This window comes from Triplophysa rosa, linkage group LG1 (assembly GCF_024868665.1).
Source record: "Triplophysa rosa linkage group LG1, Trosa_1v2, whole genome shotgun sequence".
Lineage (NCBI taxonomy): Eukaryota > Metazoa > Chordata > Actinopteri > Cypriniformes > Nemacheilidae > Triplophysa > Triplophysa rosa.
The window spans coordinates 22,734,801-22,757,999 of NC_079890.1; the positions used below are offsets into that span (position 1 = coordinate 22,734,801).

Here is a 23,199-nt window from a genome sequence, read left to right on the forward strand (position 1 = left end):
GAGCTTTGCTGTCCTTTAGTCATCGTGAAGGAGAGGACTGATTTGGGTTGTTTTTATCTTTTTTGTTTACAGCTACAACAGCAGATAGATTCTACAGGATCGATCGAGCTCAAGTGAGTCCTAGCTTTTAAATCATAACAGTTACAATTTGGAGTGTCCACGCACACACTGTTTCTTTGCATGCTGTTTATATGTGTCGTGCCCTCAGGAGCATCTTAACTACGTAACGGAGATTTCTCAGGATGAGTTATTCGTTTTGGACCCGGAGCTTGTCGTCACAGAGACGGTCAGCACGTCACCAGGCATGCCAGACCTGGTGGACTCTGAAGAAATGCCATCCGGTCCACACAAATTCGCCTTTCCGTCATCGTCCTCTTCTCCACCAAACTCACCTGGACCAAGGTGAGAACAGATAAAGAAATGATAGAAAAAGAATACACGTCCGTCTTAAAACCAAGACACTATTCAGCAAAATAAAAAGGACACTATTTTAAAAACAGAACTGCAATGTTACATGTGTAAAATTTTGCGGCAAATATTTACTATTTTATTCTTGAGACACCTTAAACATAAACATTCTTAGTATCCGGATAATTTTACTGTACATACTTGACAATATGTGTCTACTTGGCCTTCTCCATCTTTCTTTTCCTTCATGGGATGTGTATAATGATGTTTTGATCTATAAGTTATTCAGTAGACCAGAAACAACATGTTCATTATTAACAGCAGATAATAATTCAGATGGCTGTCTGTGTTAACGGCTATACAGCATTGAGCCATTTGGTGGCAGTGTGGTTCTCATATTCGAGATTTGTACGATTTTATTAAGAACATTAATTCCACTGCACTGAGAACAGTAACATCCACCTAGGGCATTTATAATCTTAGCTTCTGTGACGCTGTTTACATGTCCTTGAACACACGTGTGGGCAGGTTCGTTCATGAATGTATTTGCATGTTTCTATGTGGGAATGAAAATGTGATCGCGAAATTGCGTATGTAGCGGCATAATTGCGTGGTTCAGAGTGAATAAAACAGAGCATTTCCTGCAGCGCAGAGCTTGATCCCATCCTCTATTTATAGCTGCCTGAAAAAGTCATACAGCACCGCAGCTCTGCTAATCTCTTCTCTGTGTGTGTGTGTGTGCGTGTGTGTGTGTGTATGTGCGTGCGTGCGTGTGTGTGCGTGTGTGCTTGGAGGGGAAGAGAACACATGAATTTTCCTCTCTACATTTCTGGTTTTGTGAGTGTTTACGATTTGATTATTAAATTCTTAAAATTGTGTGAAATTGTCTTAAATTAGAAAACTGTCTTAAACAGAATGGTGTAAATCAATCTTTGTAATAGCTTCAACATTCAATAATTTTTGTTCAATTTCAAGTACAAAGTGAAGTAAGGAGCTCCTGATATTTGGTGAAGTAGATGAATCTGTTGATATATTTAGCTCATGTTCCTCAGGAAGAGACTAATAGGAACTGATTGATTAAGATGATTAGAGAGTAGTTACTGTAGCTCGATGATGTGTATATGGGGGTCCTGTATCACCCAGCTGTTCTGAAGCAGAACATTTGGACTGAGGGCAGAGTGTAGTGGTGTAATGTGTCCGGACAGGCCGCTGCATCAGGCATAGCTCTCCTCTGATTATATCGTGATTGTGTAACCCATCAGACAGGAGCATTCATTTCTGGATCCAATGGAAAACATTGAGCGAACACTTACAGCACTTTCAGTCCTGTGTGTGTCCTAATACTGTTGCTGTCATGTGTTCCGTGATGGTAAGAGACCGTCAGCCTTTTGTCTGTAGGTTATGTCCGTTTCAGTAAGAACAATGTCCTGTATCTTTCTGTCATGTACCTTCTTGCATTTTAACGTCATCAAAAATATCTCATTACACTTGGAGTTGTAATGTAGAGTTGTCAACTTTCTCTCACCCGCTTCCTTGGGTTCATCCGTCTGTATGTCCAATTCAAATTCACGCTCAGCCACTTGGGTATTTAACATCAAAGCTGAAGGTTTCTTTATTTTCGGTGTAAGTAGGACTAATTAGTGTATGGCATATTGAGCGCTGTTGTGTTATAAACAACACAGGCATACAGCTATAAAATGTTGACATCGTGTTTTGTCTGAGTACGTGTCTAGGTTATTTTCTTTTACAATGAGTGTAAACACATTTGTGTAAGCAGCATTACCGATTTCCGATAATACCCTTTTGCTGTGCTTTCTATTGCTTGGGCATTTTTGTACTTAAAATCAATACTTAAAAGTAGTTTCTAAAGCAAAATTCTAATGACACATATGTTTATGAACAGCATTTTAGAGTTTCAGAGAACTGCAGCTAACCTTGTGAAAGTTTTTCATAAGGTTACACTTTTCTCCCATTTATGTTTTTCTTTCATTTTCATATTCAATTTTGCTTTTAAGCGTTTGCTTATATGAACTAAGAATATATTTTAACAGCAGTTATTGATCTTTGTTTAAGTTAGGTAATAAAAATACAGTAATCATATATTTTAATTAGGGCTGTCAACGTTAATGTATGCGATTAATTTTTTTCAGATTAACACGTTAAAATATTTAATGCAATTGTGTCAAAAACCTTAAGATTAACATTAATAATAGCTGTTTTATATGTAGGGAATAATTGACGACGGGCCGTTCAATTATTCGAAAGTTAATGCACACCCGAGGTGTAACAGCCACCCCGCGACCACCTCGGGGTGTGCATTAACTTTCGAATAATTGAACGGCCCGTCGTCAATTATTCCGCTTATACCACAGTTACCACACCACAGGACATTGTTCAAATGTTTAATTTCAGTGTTTGTCATGTTATCGTCTTTAAAATGCTGTTGATGGTAGGACTACTTTCTTGCGCATCTCATTTCTGTTAGAACAGACTCGGAAGCTTGAGCCACGTGGTGGGTGTGTGTGTGAGTGAGCGAGAGCGATAGATCGCGCGCACACCTGCGTGTTTGCAGTAATGTGACAGAAAAACCAGTGATAATAAATTATTTGTTCCTCGTATTGTCTACGAACCGGTAGGCTGTCAGTGTTTAATAATGCATTTTGTTTTTCTATTTAGTTATTTTATTTATTCGATTTCAGTATATGTATTTCTTGTTTTTGAAATACTTTATTTATTGAAACGAAACGGCACACTTTTCCATTAACAGTAAAGTTTGATATTATAAACGTCAGATCAAGAGCAGTGTGCTGTGTGAGGTGATGGCTAAACTATAACCTTTCTGTTGTTTCAACTTGGCGAAGTGATATGGAACTTTAATGCAGTCAGCAGACCTGGAACACCTTCATAGGTGTGCATTTAACTGAAAGATAATGGATACCCATCGAACGTTTGTCAAACAATCAGATTGAAGCATTCAACAGCCCCGTGGTATAATGTTTTATATGTTTTTATTGTTAGTTCTTGTTAACTAATAGTCAACTAATGTTACCAAATGAAACATTCTTGTGAAATGTTACCCTTTAATCATTCTCATGTATTGTGTCGGATACAGTTTGGCATTTAGATTCAGCCTCTTTATCACACACATATATGGCTGCTGATGGTTTTTTGGCATCATTGGCATTTTTAAACATGCTTTTGTTCAATTCAGAATCACACAGAATTACTCATGAAAGGGATTTTAAATGAATAAAAGGAGGTAATTAGTCCCTGTGTTGTTCTCTGTTAAGTGCTGAGTTTGCCAGGGTGATATGTGGGTGAACACAGCGACAGGCCACACTGTCCTTTGGGTGTCTCGAAATGTTTTTGTTTCTGTAACGTTTTTCCACCGTTATGTTTTTCCACTAAATAAGATCACATTGCTGCAGGGCGATGAATGCACTAACAGAGATCTCTCAGAGTCTCTCTCTCTCTCTCTCTCTACTATCATCTGTTACTTTCATTCTTGTGCATGCTTTTTTAAACAATAGCAATGATTTGTTTTGTGGTATATTAATATTTTTTGTTGTGTCAGCCAGACTGTGTACAGTATGTTCTCTTTTGGTAAACATTCAAGCACATACATCATTACCTCTTCATGATTTAGTGGCTGAAACTGTGACACTTGCCAAAGCAGTTTTATCATTTTCCACGAAAGGCCTTTGTTGGCCTCTGATATAATGACTGGCCTTTTCTAGGGAGCTTAGACCCATTTTTATGACAGTGAAATATAACCCTTGATTATGTCTCTCTCTCTCTCTCTACTTGTTTCTTTAGGGTTGCAGAGCTCCAGAGGAAGCGTGTTTCTAGTGACAGCTCTGTGGCAGAAGCGCTTGCACACAGTGACTCACTCACATCAGCCAAACCGGCTCTCAGCAGGTAGGAGGAACGCAGAAAACGTTTATGCTCTTCCAAAATCTTTGAAGCTCGAGTCGTGAGGATGAAACTGCTTTTTTTCAGGCTTAAAGTGATCTTTCTGATTATATTTGTATGGCCCTGAGCAGAAAACTGAGTTATATCAGTGGTCACCAACCCTGCTCCTGGAGATCGACCGTCCTGCAGACTGCAGCTCCAACCCTGCTTCAGCACACCTGTCTGTAATTATCAAGCAAACCTGAACACCTTGATTAGATAGTTCAGGTGTGTTTGATTGGGGTTAGAGCTGAAATCTTCAGGATGTCGATCTCCAGGAGCAAGGTTGGTCTAATCTGACCCCTAGGTAGATTCGTAAAGTATGCCATTCATTCCTCTGTAATATAAAGTATACCTTGTGTAAACGTGCATGTGGTTGAGTTTGTGTGTGCGTGGATTTGTTTTTTAATGCATGGTATAAAATCTTATTTACTGTGCAGAAATACATTTTTACACTGTGTGTGTGTTTAAGTGTGCATGTGAGAGTGAGAAAATGTTAAAAAAAAACTTTTATGCAATCCATGGCTGCATTTTATAGTTTCTCATTTCCTCTTGAGTGATTCATGAGGACTGTATGAGAAGGTTAAACTGTTGTCACATCTATTCCAATGATGTGTCTATGATTAAAATACTACCATTTTTCATTTACTCTGTTTGGCTCATTTTTATCCTATATTGCTCATTTTTATCCTATATTAGCTGGAATCTGTATATTGTGCCTGAAGTTGTGGAACTGCAGACTAGTGAAAGTCTCCAGAAGTCACTTGCAATAGCTTCATTTTTACACTTATTTTTACGATCATTTATTTTCACGCTTGATCAGAAAGTGGGCAGAAATTTCCGCTAACCCAGCACACACTACCCCTGAATCAACTGTTCTTCCTGTTATCAGGCAGGACAGAAATACATTAGTCTGCTGTTTGATAATGTGTTCATCTGCATATGTAACAGGCAGAGGATGAAGAACGTTCCTGCCCTACAGAGAAGCGAACTGACTGAGATGAACAGATAGAAATGAAACGTGAAATGTTAGATTTCACTGCCCAGAAAGCATAAGGGATATCACTGCCTGACTGCTCTCTATGCAGAAATCACATTACAGATTTCCCTCTTGTGTGAAATCAGCTCTATAAAGTACAGAGAGCTCTCCTGAGCTCACACACCTCTGTGTTTATGAATGATGGGCCCTTCGGATCTTATTAAGTTCTCATTTAGGGTCAGTGATATCTCAGATCTGTAGTTAAAGGCTGTCTATAGTGTCTAAGGCGCGTTATGTAACATTTTTGTTGGTGGGGAGCCAGTCTGCTTCGGTGGGGTCAGAACCACAACCCTGCCCGCGGGGAGCAATATCTGGCCCAGAGATAATAAAACTACTTTTGTTTGTGGTGGGGGAATGTGTCTACATTACATCACATACACATACTAGATGCTCTCTATGGCCAGACCTTAAAACCTGAATCAACGGGACAATGCCATTTCATTTCAAACACACATACCTTTTTGTTGTATTGCTTTGTTGGTTGGTTTGTTTTTATTACGTTACTCTGTTTCTCAGATTTAAGTTACACTCCTAACCCAAACTATTAAACTTCCAGAGATAATTTCAGCCGAACCACTAAACATTCGGGACAGTCTCCATTCAAACCTTTTTTGTAGATAATATTAGCATTAAGTGTACTGGGTGTTATGAAATGTATAAATCCTATACATAAGATAACTGACATTGTTAATCGTTTAAGGTCATGCCATCATTATTTTTAATCATCCCATTACATTTGTTTTCAATTTTCTGTTCAACCTTTTGTTGTTGTGGTTTTGTGTTTTGTTTTCAAGGGCGCTGGGTGTTCATCGCTCAAATACAACAGCAGCAGATTTCAAACCGTCCGGCAGGTGAGACAAAGCTGTACTCAATCCTCTTTCTGTATTTCATCCCTCTCTCGACCCATTCAGGTTCTCTCCTCTCTGTAGATGTTAGTGAAAAAAGTGTTGAAAGAGCAGCTCTGCTCTTTTAATCCCAGAGGGGATAGTTACTGGAGGCCGGTGGCTCTTTCTAACATGAACTATGAGTAAGTGTCATGGCTGCAATGAGGAAATGAACTCCAGCACAGCGGGATCACGCCATTTCTGTTGCTGATTATTATTTTTACCGGCCTGTTCTGTTCCTTATTAGGCCCCAGCTGTCTCTCCTGACATGACTCTCAGGGGCAGACCCATATATATAAACACACACAAGCACACACAAACTGGCAAAAGTTGTGCTGAAACAAAGTACGAGAGGAGTCTGATCTGGTCTAGTTTGTGCTGGTTCTGTTTTGCCAATCCTAGTCTTGTTCTGTCTTGTCTGGCATTCCCTGGTCTGATGTCTGTCATCCAATTGCCATACTGCTGTTACAGCTGGAAGACCATTTGTTTCTACAGACAGAATCTTAGCTGGTTTTGGACAGGTTTGCATGTGCAGGCATAGAGACGGCTCATTTAAATGGTGACTGGCTTCCGCTGCCCGTATTCTACAGCTCATCAATAACTCAAATCAGCTCGAGTTTGATTAAACTGGCAGCTTGCACTCTCACGCTCTCTTTGTATCTATTAGGAACATTGATTGGGTTTCTGTTGTCGTCTGTCGACTGCAATTAATTAATGCAGATTTTAAATGGCGTTTTTCTGTCAGACGTAAATGAGGGATTTGCCTTTTCCCCTGTAATGGAATTACAGCCCGACTCAGGAGGAGCTCAAACACAAATGCGCACAACCGATACACAAAGCAAATAACAATGGGAGAAAGCGGGAGCGAGAAAGATTAGCTTCTTGTTTCCTGTGCAGACACCTTCAATATCTCGGCTGCGTCTTGTAAATTGGAAGGTGCATAATAAAAGTAATATTGATGAAGAGAAGCAAATGAGATAAGAAACGCCAGTACAGGAAGGGCAGTTTAATGGGGAGTTGCAGGCTTCATTATTAAGACGAGATTCCGATGGTGCCAATGCCTGAGTGGACCCTACTGAGTTGAACTTTGACCCTAAAACCCTTCAAATATCGAAGTCTTCTCTAATGGTATTGTATTCGCAGCATGGACCATCAACCACCCCTCATTAAAACTGCTTCTGTTTTAAGAAAAGACTTCTGCACGTAAATATCACGAGTGATTAGAGGAGAGCGTTCCAGTCCACGATCAATACAGCTGAATAAAAGCAGCGTGATTTGCTTTTGTATGTAAGAACTCCGGATTGTTTTTCAAGCTCTATAATCTTAGTGGGAGCTGGCGATATTCACACTGCTGTTTCTCTCATGAACTAATGAGGGGTTTCTAGAGTCCTATTGAATAATTGGCCCAATGTCACATTTCTACTCTTTACGTAAATGTACTAAATTACTAGCTAATTACAGCTAGCAAAAGCTCAATAACCCCTTTAAAGCTGCTCCGGGCTATTTTCTGAGTGCGTGACTGCATGCGCAGTGTACAAGGTGGCACATTAAAGTGTCTTTGACAGTGTGTGTGTGTGTCTTGTGAAAAAGGGCTAAAGAACGTCCGTTATTACATCTGCTGTCTGGGTTGCATACCAGAGAATGGTTCAGACATGTTTAAAGACTGGACGATCATTTAGTCTGAGGGAAAAACCATTACCAGCTTTGTCTCGAGGGCATGATGCTCGCATTTGCCCGGTTATGAAGTGGATCTGATTGGTTGCACATGTATCAAACTCTCGTGATATAGAAACACCAAGCTGCGAGAAATATACCCAGTTCCCTCCTGTGGGGAATAGGCTGTATCTCAGCAAAATGGACATTTGGGTCCTGGGACTTCAATAAAAGTAAGTCATTTAATGTGTTTGGAGTGCGTTTTCCCTCACCCCATTGAAACTGCTTCACAGCGCTGCTGTGAACTTCAGCCGCAAGGTGAAGGCGGATTGAAAAATGCCCCTTGCAGATCTGATTCCCCATGGCCTGCCAGAGATAGCTTATCGGTGTATTCCAACATTATTTGTCACGACAGACTTATATGAAAAGACAAAGTGTGATTGATAGTGATGGTTTTTGATAGTTGAGAATTACGGTTTGTAGTTTCAGGGCTTAGAAATCCACTTATATGAGCAAATTTCATGAGCCCTGCTGCTGAGTCAGCCTCCAGGCGGAGGACGCATGCAAACATTACAGAAAAGGTGTGTGTGTTTTGGTAGACATGTCAGAGTCGGTCTAGATTTATGAGGCTGTGCACTGCTTTTAATTACGGGTCACACTCAGATTCCTGTGCAAACACACAAACACCATCCCCCTCCCCCGCACTCACACACACACACTCAGAGACACATTACAATGAAACAGTGTTTTGTGGCTTAAGTGTTAGTGAACCCCTTTACCTTTTCTCTCTTTTTTTTCACTCTGTCTCATTCAATCTAAGCTAGTGTTTGATATAAAACAGTTTTGTTGTTTTTCACTTGACCGTAAGCTGACCTCCTTAACCTCTGACCCTGGCACATGAGGAACAGAGAGTTCTGAAAAATGATGGCATTTCATTATAACTTTACATTCAATTCCATAGATTTGTTCATACTTGAGGTTAATGTTGCACATTATAAAAAAAATTAAAGGGATAGTTCGCACAAAAACGAAAATTCTGGCATCATTAACTCATTATCCTCACGTCATTTCAAACCTATATGGCCCTTTTACTTCTGCTTAACTTAAGAGAAGATATTCTGAATGTTGTAACGGACAACGGTGGCACCCATTGATTTGCATTGATTTTTTGTCTGGTGAATGGGTACCGCCATAGTTCATTTACCATTATTTTTCAAAACATCTTCTTTTGTGTTCTGCAGAAGAAAGTCACACAGGTTTGAAATGACAAGAGGGTAAGTAAATAATGACAGAATTTTCATTTTTGGGTGAACTATCCCTTTAAGAAAGGTTCTTGTATGTGTGTAGTGGTGAATGATTTTTTTTAAAAGGATTAAATACGGTTTTGTTAAAGTTGACAAGTACCTTTTTTTACTTTAATAGATAGTTGGAATTTTACATATATTTATATCGGAGCCACATTTCTTTTGGCATCGTTTAGGATTCAGTCCCCATTGCTCCACCTGTCCCTTTGCCTTACTGTTCCAGCTTACTTAACAGGGGGTTTTGTTATTATTCTGATCTCCATCATTATACTCCAGCTCTTTGATCAAATATTCTTTCAGGTGAGAGCTCACAGAAGATGCTGCAGTCAGGTGGACGTATGGCAAGTGAGACAGAGAGGTTTTGTGTTGTCAGCAATGTTATTACCATCATGACAGTAGTCACACAGGCAACACTGACAACGACAGAGATAGAGCAAAAAGCATTAGATCTCATTACATACACTATTATAAAATCATTTCTATCGCGTAATATCGTTCTGAAATGGAAGAAAGACTGAGAAGAGAAGCATCAGGATGATTCAAGTTAAGATTGATGGGTCAGACATTATTGTACCGTCTTGATAGATGGTGTCCTCCTAAAGATTTATTTCTGATGCTGGTTTGAATTGGATCACTCAACGATTTCTCTTTCACATTTCTTACAGGTTTGAGAAGAGCGCCCTGAGCAATACGAACTCTGGTAAGAAATCTAGGCATTGCTCTAGTTTCTTTGTCAGTGAACATCAAGCTTTAGGGAAAATCGCCTGCTTAAGGAAATATAACAAGGAAAATGGGAACACAATTATTTTAGTCTTTCTAAATCGTAGTCATGAGTCGTACATTACAGATGAGTCTTGGGGTCTCTGATACCTCAGCAAGAAGCAGATCGCGGCCACGGCGTAGAGCTGAGGAGCAGCTCCAATGGAAACTGAGCTCAGTAATGCTCCTCTGACTTTCATAGAAGGCGCCTGTTTAATGTTAAATGCTCTCTGGTCTCCGTTCCTCTTCTTTTTTTAATGAGCTGTTGCCTGTCTGGAGAGGGCATGTGCCAAGACTGCTCTGTTTTTCCGCTTATCTGGCACAGGGAGGATAGGATGAGAGAGGAGGAAAGGGCTGTCTCAGTCTGTGAGGTGCAGCGAGGCAGAGCAGGTTATCATCACTCACATTGATCCACATTACAATTCAGCGCTAGCTCCAAAGCCTTCCTGGCACGAGAAGAGCATGAACACATTTCCAAAACCTGCTTTGGCCCCGTGCACGCTTTCTCGAGACAAGAGAAAAGACTCTTCGACTCCAGAAAGCAGCCGAGTTTTGAGAGCTGGAATGGAGCGGACATATCTTTAGACGCAGGCGTAGGTTTAGCCTCGCTCCGCTGTGTGCGTTGGCCCAGTATCCCAGCTGGGTGTTTTCATATTTCACCTCTCAAGGTTTACCAAGCTAAACGCAAGATTGCTGGATTTGGAAGGCAAATCTACAAAGGGCATGGCAAAGCTGTGAACACAGATTTAGCATATTGAGACGGAACCCTATGAGCCGGCATCAGCTAATGTGATTAACACCGGTTGTTAAAATCTTATTTTTACTCCCTAAACTTCATGCCCCCAAAGCGTTAATTAAACAGAACATCTTGTGTAACTCTGAAGAACTAAATAGTGAACAGACATGCGTATGCCAGTTGTTTCAGAATAACAATACCTTATAAATCGCCAGTTGGCATAAAGATACTGTACTTCCTGTATTTGCCTATTATCTAAGAATCAGTATATAAAAAGATGTACTTGAATCTTTATTAACAGTGTATGTTCTTCACTCTCTTTATGTTTTTCAGTATCTACAGACAGTCTAATCGAATGTGTGAGGAAGAAAGAACATCAGAAGGTAAAAGCTTGACAAACATAAATGCATGAACCTTTTCTTCTTTCTAGACTTTTTAGTTTTACACTTCGGTTCTTGGACGACTTTTTAGCCAAAGGGCTTGTGAGAGCATTCACGTACCGTTTGCGCATGTAGCTAGTAATACAAGTCAGATGTTGTGTTTTGCTCTAAAAGCGCACAACACAGTGCTTTAGTATGCGAGAGAGCAAGCGGTGTGCTTTTAGTTAAATGTTCGCTCGGCCTAAAGGATATTCTGTCCTCTCTAACGCAACGCTGACCTCACCATTAAATGTCAAGTATCTTGCAGAGCGGAGGGGGAACCATATAAATGATCCTGCATATTCTCTTGACCTTTCACGCGTTCTTGGTTTCTATGGCGACCAACCAGGCTTTCTCCAGAATGATTATCTCTCACACCCAGCTCAGAGCCTATTCCCACATGTAATGTCCCAGAAGGAAAGTGAGGGTGTCTCCTCTTTCCTCGCAGTTCATTTATCATCCTGTTCTTTTCACCTGGTAAATGAAAACCTCAGTGATGATACCAGTCTGCCTTGACTCACCGACTTAATGCCAGAACATTTCATTCCCAAATTTTCTTCAGAGTATGAAAGGCTCCTGGCAAATTTCTGACACCGAGGGTCCTTAGAACCTAATGGGACCATCACTGGCATGTTTGCTATCAGCCTCCAGCCAATCTTCTGCTCTTCTGTTAAAAACTGTTTGGCAACTAGTTTATTGGCAATCTGCAATAAATATTCAGACTAACTGATCAGAATGACATTTCTGCACTCTTTCGTTTGCCGTGAGTGTTTTGATCACTGATTTTGGTTCTCTGCAGTTGAAGGAGCTGCATAAGAAGGGGGCAGACCTGTGCGTGCAGGACCCTATGGGGCGGACCCTACTGCACTATGCTGTGGAAGTGGGCAGCAAAGAGATTGTCAAATACATCATTGATAATGGTATGATGATCACAAAACAGATCTCTATAACACTCAAATACCGCTAGCATAGGCATGATTATTCTGTACGTACTCCATGTTTCCTTTGTTCTGTCAGTAGAAAGATCAATGAACAGGCTGCTTTTGTGGAGTAGATCTTTGAAGGAGAAAGCATAACTTGCTTTCTTTCAATCTTTTAACATAAGTGAAGAGAAACCACATTCACATTGTTTGTTGTACTACTCAAGAGTTTGGACACAACTACAGTAGTCATTTTTTTACTAACACTCAAGGGCGTCGATTTGGGTAGGACTAATATTCAGGGAACACTAAATTGTCCCCACCAATAATTTCGACCAAACAATTAATCTATATGTTAGGAATAGGGCTGTCAACGTTAACGCGTTAACGCATGCGATTAATTTTTTCAAATTAACGCGTGAAAAATATTTAACACAATTAACGCAGCATCCGTTTGTTTTGACATTTTTTGTCTAGCGTTACATTATGTAATCACGCTCTTATTCGTGTACAGGCTTTTAAACCACTTAAGCGCGATTTTAAACCGTTGCTTTGACACGTTCAATGAAGATAGACAGCTTCTAAACTGTGGGACGCGGCAAAACGCAACGCGAGGTCCAGTCTGGTGTAAACAGTCATGGGCTGAAGGCTGCGTCTGTGAATCTCTGTCAGACAGCGCATCCGTGTTAAGTTCTCTTTCGTGCTTGAATGGATAAAACCACACAAGATTATGTCAGAAAGCCTGTTTTGTCTAGCATTTTCTTAAGCACAGACTTCAAAGTGTAAAATAAAATCTTAAATGAATGCAAAGAGTTGTGAAAATGGGAGTGCGGTGACGGTCAGATCTGCGTACTGAGACCGCTCTTAAAGGGGCCACGTTCTTAAACGTGCTGCTGTGACTCCTGTCACTAATGTTAATCAAAGAACAAAATAAAAGAAGAAATCAATGTGATTTTGTAGCTTTAATGAGAATTCTTCTGCATTTAATTTATAATTTAGCATTAAAGACTGTAAAGTGTTTGAGAACTTCCTTCAATTTCTGTATATTTCATGATAGCTCTCAATTATATTGTTGAATGGCTATAATTAATGTTAAAATAATCAATTTAATAGAGACATCAGTTACAGTACTAATATCAAAATATTTTCTTTCATTCGTAAAATGACGCTGTTAAAGAAATATGTTGTTTCTACATCAATTTGAAGATTAAATGTGAAATTATTCAAATGTAAAAGTATATTTTAAAATATTATTGTTATGTGTGGTTAATCGTGATTAATCACAGAAAATGTGTGATTAATCAGATTAATTTTTTTAATCGATTGACAGCACTAGTTAGGAATAATTGACGACGGGCCGTTCAATTATTCGAAAGTTAATGCACATCAGAACGGACCGGAGGCAATTATTCTACTTATACCACAGTTACCACACCACAGAACATTGTTATAATGTTTAACTTCAAGGTTTGTCATGTTATCGTCTTTAAAATGCTGTTGATGGTAGGACTACTTTTTTCGTATCTCATTTCTGTTAGCGCGCACACTTGCGTGTTTGCGGTAATGTGACAGAAAAGCCAGTGACAATACATGATTTATTCCTCGTATTGTTTCTATCTTCAGCAGTAAAAAAAATCCTGCAAATTTTTGAAAGAGTAGGTCTAGCAAACATATTTGTTATCAGTTAGCATAAGCAGCATGAAGAGGAAAACGAACCAGTAGGCTATCAGTGTTTATTAATGCATTTTGTTTTTCTATTTAGTTATTTTATTTATTTAATTTCAGTATATGTATTTCTTGTTTTTGAAATGCTTTGTTTATTGAAACGAAACTGCACACGTTTCCATTAAAATCCCAGTGAAATTAAAAATGACAATTCTTATTTTTTCATGAAATATTGCAGCGTTTATAGTAAATAGCTTATCAATGTGGGTCATTTTCTTTTTTAAATTCTTGTACCCTCATAATCTTCAGTTAAAATCTGAAAATGCACTTCTGCCTTGAAATTACTATCCATCTCAAATGACATAAATTAGACTGCTTTGCCGGATCATCCATTAACTCCTCCCCTTCAACTGTCAGTCTGCTGCCAGCTTCATTTCAAAATCAATGCAACAGCTGTTTTTACACATCCAATGAATTCGCAGTGAAAAAGGCAAGCCACTCCCACTAATTTGCTCCTTTGAAATTCCTTTTCACTCGGAAATGTGTCAGAATACGGAAGTAAAAACGATCGCAACTTCCAGTTCACGGGGACTTTAACAGTAAAGTTTGACATTATAAACGTTATTATTTTTAATAAGCATTTTTTCAAATTTTTATCCAAATTATGTCTCTGTCTAACTGTTATTGCTTAGTTCAGCTGTGTGAGGGTTATGTTTTAGCCAAGTTACCTCCAAAATGTAATTATTTATATATTACGAGTTACTGTCATTTAAAAGTAATTAGTTATATTACAATATTACTGTCTTTGAATTGTTATGTTTGATGCTTGAACTGGACTAGTAGCTGTTTGTTAACAAAGGACTATTGAACTTCCTGCACTGCTTTTAAAGGTGTCATGAACTGGGCTTGTTTATTGTTTTCTACTGTTGTATGAGGTCTACTTATGACGTTCGTATGGTTTTTACATTCAAAAACATCAAAATCAATAAGTAATAGGCTATTTTCTACCCGGGTTTTGAGGTCGGCTAGACAAATGCTCAGTTTTAACGGGCGTGCCACATTAAAGACTTGGAAGTAAACTCCCACTGCTATGATTGGATAGCAGTTTGCGTAGTAAACTTAGTTGGAGCCTTCTGTGAATTTGGTTAGAGACGTAACGTTAGGTTACACATTCGCCCTATTCGCATGGGATTAGTATTATATGGGGACCTTGTGTGATTTATAAATGACCTCCCCACATCTGTATTTCATGTGGCGCATTCGCACCAGATAAATGAAGGCTGTGATTTTACTCAAATTTACTGACTTATTTCCCGGATGTGATGGCAAGGCTTTGCGTATAGTTTGTGTAGCCTATAATATTTGTATGGTGTTTAACGATATATGACCGTACCTGTCAGCATTTGACACCCTTGATCGCGAACCGGACAGAAGATCACTGCGATCGCGGGTCTCAAATGTTACGAGAGTTTCCAACAAACGGAGACTCTCGGTAACTTATGGATATGACCCAGCACCCGAAATAATACCAAAACACTTTAAAACGGCCTCCATTATTCGCAAATGGTGGATAAAACCTTGAAAAGGATATATGAGCCCGCCAAATCACAGAGATGCCGATTCGCATGGGACTAATATTATCACAGGACCTTGGTGTTCGTCAAAATATGGTAGGTAATTTGTATGGGAATTTTTACTTTACAAATTACAGACATGGCCGATTCGCACGGGATTAAGATCACAGACAACCTCTGCAATTATTTCAAATGATCAGAGGTCCCCAGGTAATACTAATCACGTGCGAATAGGGCTATCAGGGCATATCAAGCGATCTCTAACAAAGCAATAGTGACGCATAGTACAAAAACGTTGTACTCACGTAAGGTTGCTGCGCCACATTCCTATCGGATCCAATATTGACGGAACAGCACTGCTTTTTAATTTTAGTCTCTCCGCATATCCAGCGTCGACCTGTGCCTTGTTCACAAAGGAATCCGCAGTAATGTTTTACCCACGTGAGCTGGAACGTCTTTATAAATAAACTTCAAGCATGCATTACTAATGTCAGAATCCGAAGGAAGGTTATGCAGCGACTGTGTTCTTCCACAACCAGGCACTGACTGCACAATATTTTGCAATCTTTAACGGCATGTTTATTGCTTGCTCGCTCTATCTGGTTCCACGCAACTTGTGTTACTTCAGTACTGTCATGCGCGAACCAGTGGGCGGGGCTAGAGAAGTAGTCGTTGATATTCTTCTGTGGAGGCGGTGTTCAACCTATCAACGATGTCATAGATGGGTGCATTCCAGGACCTGGCGTTCGCTGGGCCTGGTGTCAATAACAGTTGTAATTTCAGTAACAAGGGCGTTTTCAGTTCTGACACTTACAGGATGTTTTTCTTAGTTCATTGCACTTTGCATTGTTAGAGGTCTATTAAGCACTCAGTCATACAGTAGTTTTAACAATGTAGGCATAAATACGTTTATGTATATAAAAAGTAGCTAGTTGTATATCCTGGTGTATTTCTGATCCTGCTGTAGACAGCAATAGACAGTGTAACAATGAGAGTGACAACAATGAAAAACAGTGTAGAAAACTTTTTCAAGTAAAACTAATTTAAGCATTGTGAAACTATTATATTGTTTAAATAAGTCAAGTAAACGGCGCTAAACTTTAGTGACAATGCGGCTCTGCAGACCAATTTTATGTCCCCACCAAAGTCAAAATCAAACTTACGCCCTTGCTAACACTAATCTCACTTTTAGAATAATGTTAAAGGTACAGTTCACCCAAAAATGACAATTATTTCATCATTTATTCACCCTCAAACATGAATATGACTTTCTTTTGTGTTTCTTCTGTGAAACACAAATTAAGATATTTTGAGAAATGTCTCAGTGGTTTTGTGCCCAAACAAGTCAATGGGTGATGTTGTTTGTTTGTTGTACCAATGTTCTTCAAAACATCATGTTTTATGTTCTTTATAAGAAAGAAAGTCATACAGGTCGGAATGACATGAGGATGAATAAATAATGAAATTTTTCGGTGAACTTTAAAATCATCACAACTATGAATGACACAAATGGAAGTATGGGAATCTTATGGCTTTCTCTTATGCAACATCATGATGTTTTTCTTACAGTACTGATGAAGTTCCCATATACGGAATGTATGTGTTTCAAATCCCTGTTATTATCCAGTGTGTAGGGTTGTGGGGTGTGAATCGGGTCATCTTTCTCTCCCACGCGAGCTTTAGACAGCTCTTCATTAAACATCACACCATCACCTTAGGGTGCACGCTTTCACATGGTTTCAAGGTTTGACTTTGCATTATTTTTCTCCATAGCACCTGCGGATATCCTGGATGTAACAGAAAGAGAAAAGTGAGGACTGTTTTGTTATGTTAAATGCACTTGCACACGTGTCTGAGGACATAAATGTTTAAGTGTTTGCTTTATGATGCTCAGACTTAAGCTCCAACATTTTTTCTTCTATCTGTCTCTTGCTTTTTCTCTGTCTGTATCTTTCTCTTTTAGCGGAGAGACGGTGTTGCACAAAGCGGCCTCGTTGTGTCATAGGACAATCTGTCATTACCTAGTGGAGGCGGGGGCGTCTCTCATGAAGACAGACTTACAGGTGAGTCGGACGTGTAAAGACACTTCCGCATGCAGATGCATGTTTGAACTGAATTTGAACCGATAGTTAAGGTTTACAGGGGTCTATGAGAAACAACCATGCTGCTGAGTGTCTGCCTAAAAAAATGAAACTTTTCTTTTTATGGAAGTTTATTCAGTTATTGTATTTGATATGGGAACTAATGAAGGATTTTGGTGAGCCCTGAATACAGATTGGTTCACTGTACACGTTTGTGGCTTTTGGATCATGTCTGATTTTGGCTGCGTCCTCCATCCCTGAACTTCTCTGTGAGTCAGTGCTGACTAAGACCTCATCGTGAAACAAGGAGCCATTCTTCCCCCCCTTCCACACATCCAGCCAAGAGGCTCAAGCTGTCCCGCAGCACTTCTGATTGGTGCACCACAAAATTGCACACAGCTGTAGACACACTAGACTCTAATAACTACCTCTCTTCTTTTCACAAGAAACATCTACTTAAAAGCTACTTATTTGAAGAGATTTGTAACCAAATGATTTTCCATAACGGCAAAAAAATCTCATTTGTGGTTTCTTATCGCTCTTCCTGTTTTTTGTTTGTTTTTAACATTGGAACCAGTGCGTCTCCAAACCTCCCAGCATTTTAAAGGTCTTTTACCTTCTCCTATCTAATGAATGTGTGAGACAGCATTGATTGAGTCTCCCGGGTGACAATGGGCTCTGGTCAGTCTGTCAGCCTTGAGTTCCTTGTAATTATCAGTGAACTCGTGAGCTGTTGAGATGTGTAAAGTCACCAGTCTGGCACAGTCTGCGAGCGGGAAGAGACGGAGAGTCTCTCAGTGGAGGATTTCTGCCGATTTTCATCAATGAGACTGCTCCTGATAGACAAAATCTGAACAGGACTTGATTAGTTGTGCCATTTTCCCAGACTGTGGTTTGTTGCGTTCAGCAGCCCTGCGCCATCAGCACTTTCCTGCTCTCCTTTCCTTGTTTCCATCAAACCCGAGCATCCTCCACTTTCTGTTCCGTGGAGCAATATGATATAGATAGACTGACTCATTGTTCGTCATCCTCCTTTACTTTTTCCTTCCCTCCCCTATTCACACTCCAGCTATCTGTCTTTGTCTTTAGATTATAAGAATTCCTATTCTCTTTGCTGCCATGCTTTTCTTCTCTCCTCTGGTGACTCGTATGAAGATGAATGCTGGTTTGGTTTTTAAAAGCACAATAAAGCTGTACTCAGCATGTCCTGCAGAGACCGGTCCCTCTACCTATAAGCTTTTTCACACCTGTGTATCTCATCTCTGTCAGTTCATCATTGCTAATATTCTCCATTGTGAAAGCTTGCAGGACTCGGCTTTTGACAGGTTTTCCAGAACTGGCTGAAAGTTGTACAGTATGAAAGGATGGCCAGTCGTACTGTATTCTCCGAAACAAAAGTTTATCTGTGCCACCAGCTCACAACAATGAAAGCGCCCGGCGGGCAGTTTGACTGCTTCAAGCTCTGTCCGACAGGAACAGTCTGGACCTTTCACTCGGACTCCGTGCACCAGGACTGCCTGCAATTAACAACAATTACTGTTGAGCAATGCTGGCACCAGCAATATAGAAACAGAGAGGAGTTTCAGAGAAAACATGTTTACTATTAGAGACTCTGTATTTGATTTTCCTCCATTGTTCACAGCTCTGTAGACTCAATGTATTCCTAATAAGCCTGTAGTTTAAAGCAGATGCTAGATGTTTTCTCTGTATATTTTGGCTTAATTGTAATTGCATTTGTACATTATTTCTGGTTATAATTTGTCTCATTACTAAAAAACGATTATGAGTCTTATTAATGCACAGATGGTCAATTAGAGAGCCAATGGAGCATAAAGTGACTTCAAATTTCATATATATATATGCATATAGTTATATATAACTAGATGCCGCATTCAAGCGCTCCAGGCACGTAGACGTATCCGCCATCTTGGAACGGTCCACTGATGTCACTCAGTATACTAGAATGCCCCAACACTGAGCTGCGCAGCCATGGCTGTCAAAACCACAGGGATTTAAATTCTTGAAAAATGAGATAACATTTCGTTGTTGTTATGTGTTAGTAGCAGATATAATGTTTGAGTTTACACAACAATACATACAGTATGTATTCATGATCATACACAGACGGATTGCTCTTGAGTGTTAACGGACCGACTCGCACTGTTCCAATATGGTGGACGACCTATGTGTAGCGGCCCATAGAAACAGATGCTAATGCGGCATCTAGTTATTTATATCTATGTCAAATTGATCTTCCTCGGGATTTTGCATGGATTTGCACCACCGCACAACTCTTACTCCTGTATTTCATTCAGTGGAGTTATTATTGAGCCCTATGTTTATATTCAGCACATCTCTTTTTTTTCCCCAGGGCGATACTCCAAAGCATCGCGCCGAGAAGGCGAAGGACGCAGAACTCGCCGCGTATCTGGAGAACCGTCAGCACTACCAAATGATCCAGCGTGAGGACCAGGAGACTGCAGTTTGACCTTTAACCTCTCACCCCTCTCAGCTGGTTTCCTTTCCTTGTGCCAAAACAACAGTAACCAAAAAATGTATTACTACACCCTTAGCAGGTTCTCCAGACTGCAAAGAAGGGTGATCCATTCCTAGAGGGGGGAGATGGACGTACAGCTGTCTCCGAAGAGGTCCCTAGCTTTTATCATCATTCTCTGAATGGCATTCTGGACTTGTGTCTTTTATTTCATTGCACTGCCAAACCATCTTAGTTTGTATGTATGTGACAGAATGCATTTCCTTCAGTGAAAATGCACTCATGAAGTTTATTGCTTTTTAGTTTGACATTGCTGAATGTTAGATGAATAGGAATCAAATGTTGGGCTGAAGGATGAGTGATGGCCTGTGGGTTAAGCTGTTGCTTTGACCCATGCTACATGTTTAATATTGCTGTGCTCATTCCGGGTAGTGGTCCAGCAGATCACTGTAGATCACCTGCTTGGTGTGTAACCTGAAACATTTCAATTCAGTGGCTAATTTTCTAATAAGAACGTGGCCGTTAAATAATATGGTGTTGTTTAGAATGTAACTCTAGATTTTCCCTGCACTAAAATGTTCAGGATGGTTCAAGGAAAGAAAGAGTGGGGTCTGAGAAATATCAAAACTATTTACAATAGATAATTGTCAGGTGTGTTGTCGAAAGGATTTTGCATTTTCCTAGATTTCTGTGCTGTTTCAAATAAGAACATCCGGTACTGTAAACGTATGTGAGTAGCTTTCTGTTCAAGAGGCATTTGCACTGTAGCTTTGATTGCCTTCTTTACTCTTACTTTAGATTTTGTAATTGATGTACTAAAGTATAGCTTCTTTCCTACTATATTTTTAAGCAAATCGATGTTTATATGATTTGTAGCTATAACAGATGTGCTGTCATTGTATTATAAGAGTGTAAATTAGATTTTTGTTTATTGGAGTTGAAAACCGATTTCTGTCTCCTGTATTTGATTCAGCTTGTGTTTCTCAAGTCTTTGTGATAAACACAAACACACTCCTTAATTTTTATTTGCTCATGTCTTAATGCAGAAGTATTTAGAAACTATTTATTTTTCAAAATAGTTATCTATTGAAATAATTTGGCCTTAAAATATGTGTTTAATTATTGATATGATTTAATTTATAACATATTTCAATTATTTGCATGACAGAATGAAACTTGCTGCTTCATTATGGATGTGACTCATTGATTTCAAAGTTCTTTACAATAAATGTCCTTATTTGGACACATTTAATACATTGTATAAAGTTGAACGCATTTGCTGATGTCTTTACCGGTGTTCATTGGCTGTATACTTTCAGAAATACATTTTCATAACTCTCAGTTTGTTATAATCATTTTTGGCAGGACAATTTAAGTGTTCAAACATCCATCCATCTATACATCAAGCCATCCAACCCCACCCTGACAGCTACATGACAGGACCCCTGATGAATGACACCATAATGCCACGAATGCTGAACTCCCACAACTCCTACAATAAAAATTACTTTAATGATTGATATTTGAAATTCTGTAAGGTTTATTTCATTGTGTGTTTTTCCTTTAGAAAGGATTTTTTTTATCTACAGGTTTGTTTACCTGTTAAGGATATTTAATGACTTTATAAAGGCTGATTGTGATCTGTGTAGAGTTGCATAAATAACAGCTCTTCGAAGATTGGTGTTTCTAAATCATGACTGTAGTTGAAGTGGTCTTCAAGCCAGAAGCACTTTCTACACCAGCAAGTCAACTTTATTTCTGTACCCAGGACTTTAATTTAGCTATTTGAGATTAACAGCCTCTCAGTTTTACACCGTGATTGGAGGGATTAAAAGACGATTTTGTAAATTTCTAGGCTTTCCATTGCTACACAATTATCATTATCCTAAAACTAGAGTTTCTCAGAATAATATACAGGACAGATGCAGCTTATATTTGCAGATGACAGATGTGCCAAATATTTGAATTCATCTCCAAAATGTTTACGGGAGCTTTTTTCCTGTTTTCTGTGAAATGTTGTTTTCAGAGGCATCTTAAAAAACTGATGAAATAATAAAATTGCTACAGCATTATTGCATTTAAATGGATGGATATAAAGCTTCAATGTCTGGTACAACTCCGAGGTATTTCAATTTTTATGTAGTTGAATCATCCCTGGGATGTATTATTTACATTTTCTTTAGACTGTGTTTTGTTTATATGTTCATTAATCAATTAATAACTTAAGTGCTCATTTTAAATTGGTGTATGCATGACTAGTTGAGTTACAAATCTGTTGTTGACTGACATGGCAATGTTTTACTGCATGAAATCACACAGTTCACAGCTATCACCTTATTCTTTATGAGAGAACTGCTATAGACTTGCATTTAGCTTCATTTTAATACCATTGTAGGGGAAATGTGGTCCTTTTCTAGAAGCCTCTGCATAAATCTGCTGTTGCTGTGTTTTTGAGACTTAATAATACAGTATTTTGTCCAGCTAGTCTGTGGCAAGTTTAGAGGAGGTTTAAGTGGTGCTGACTGAATTAGGTTTCACTTGAAACCGCTCTACTGTTATGTATTTTTCTTTTATCCAACCAACAGTTTATGATAATGATTCTGTACAGCGCTTTATTATTAAAAAAGTTAAAGATACACATGTAGAGTAAATAGGGCTAGACTTTACCTTATTTAAGGCAAGGGGTTTTAAATGGTCAGCAAGCAATAGTTTCACAATTATAACTGCATTTTTCCATAACCCCATTTTCCTTCATGTTGTGGATTTAGTACACAAACATATTCCATAATCACTACTATACATGTCAACATTTGTCCATTTTGTGCTGCAATATTTAAGAGATAACATTTTCTAGTAGTAATCTAAATTTTTGAGATCTCTATACCTTTGAAGGGCAATGCAATGTAATATGTATTTTGAATATATGAATGTGTGTGCTGCTGTGCATTTTCTCAGTTAATTAAACTCTTAAGCCTTTAGCTATGATTGAAATGAATAAATGAAGGATGGCGAGAAGTAACTGCCTCTTTCATGGTCTTATACAGGGAAAGGAATTTGACATTGACACTAATTTGTGTAGATGTTTTTGCTTTTGCAGACTAGATTTTTTACTTTTTGATAAGGAGATAGCAGAAGGTTTTAGTGCAATAAACAAAAAATATTTATTTAAAAAACGTCAGTGAATCTTGATTTGTAACTGCAAAGCCCATGAACAGAGATGGGCATACACGTCTGTTATAAATGTCTTTCTGTTAGATTTATGCACTTATTCTGTCATTGTCTGATTACCATAATAAAGCATATTGAATATTT

At 38.9% G+C, this 23,199-nt stretch overlaps 1 protein-coding gene across 19 annotated transcripts in view; it reads left to right on the forward strand.

The window, feature by feature from the left end:
* The window catches only part of dgkza (diacylglycerol kinase, zeta a), a 116,076-nt gene extending 92,877 nt beyond the window's left edge, over positions 1–23,199 (forward strand). For 18 of the 19 annotated variants that reach the window (XM_057346966.1, XM_057346957.1, XM_057346982.1 and 15 more), the window contains 10 exons: positions 73–113; positions 209–402; positions 4,225–4,326; positions 6,193–6,249; positions 9,905–9,939; positions 11,068–11,117; positions 11,953–12,073; positions 17,086–17,122; positions 17,276–17,375; positions 19,765–23,199. In XM_057346966.1, the coding sequence (XP_057202949.1) occupies positions 73–113; positions 209–402; positions 4,225–4,326; positions 6,193–6,249; positions 9,905–9,939; positions 11,068–11,117; positions 11,953–12,073; positions 17,086–17,122; positions 17,276–17,375; positions 19,765–19,881 (854 nt within the window). In that variant the 3' untranslated portion in view covers positions 19,882–23,199. The remainder of the gene's footprint in view (positions 1–72; positions 114–208; positions 403–4,224; positions 4,327–6,192; positions 6,250–9,904; positions 9,940–11,067; positions 11,118–11,952; positions 12,074–17,085; positions 17,123–17,275; positions 17,376–19,764) is intronic. The other variant, XM_057346888.1, reaches the window with a different exon arrangement.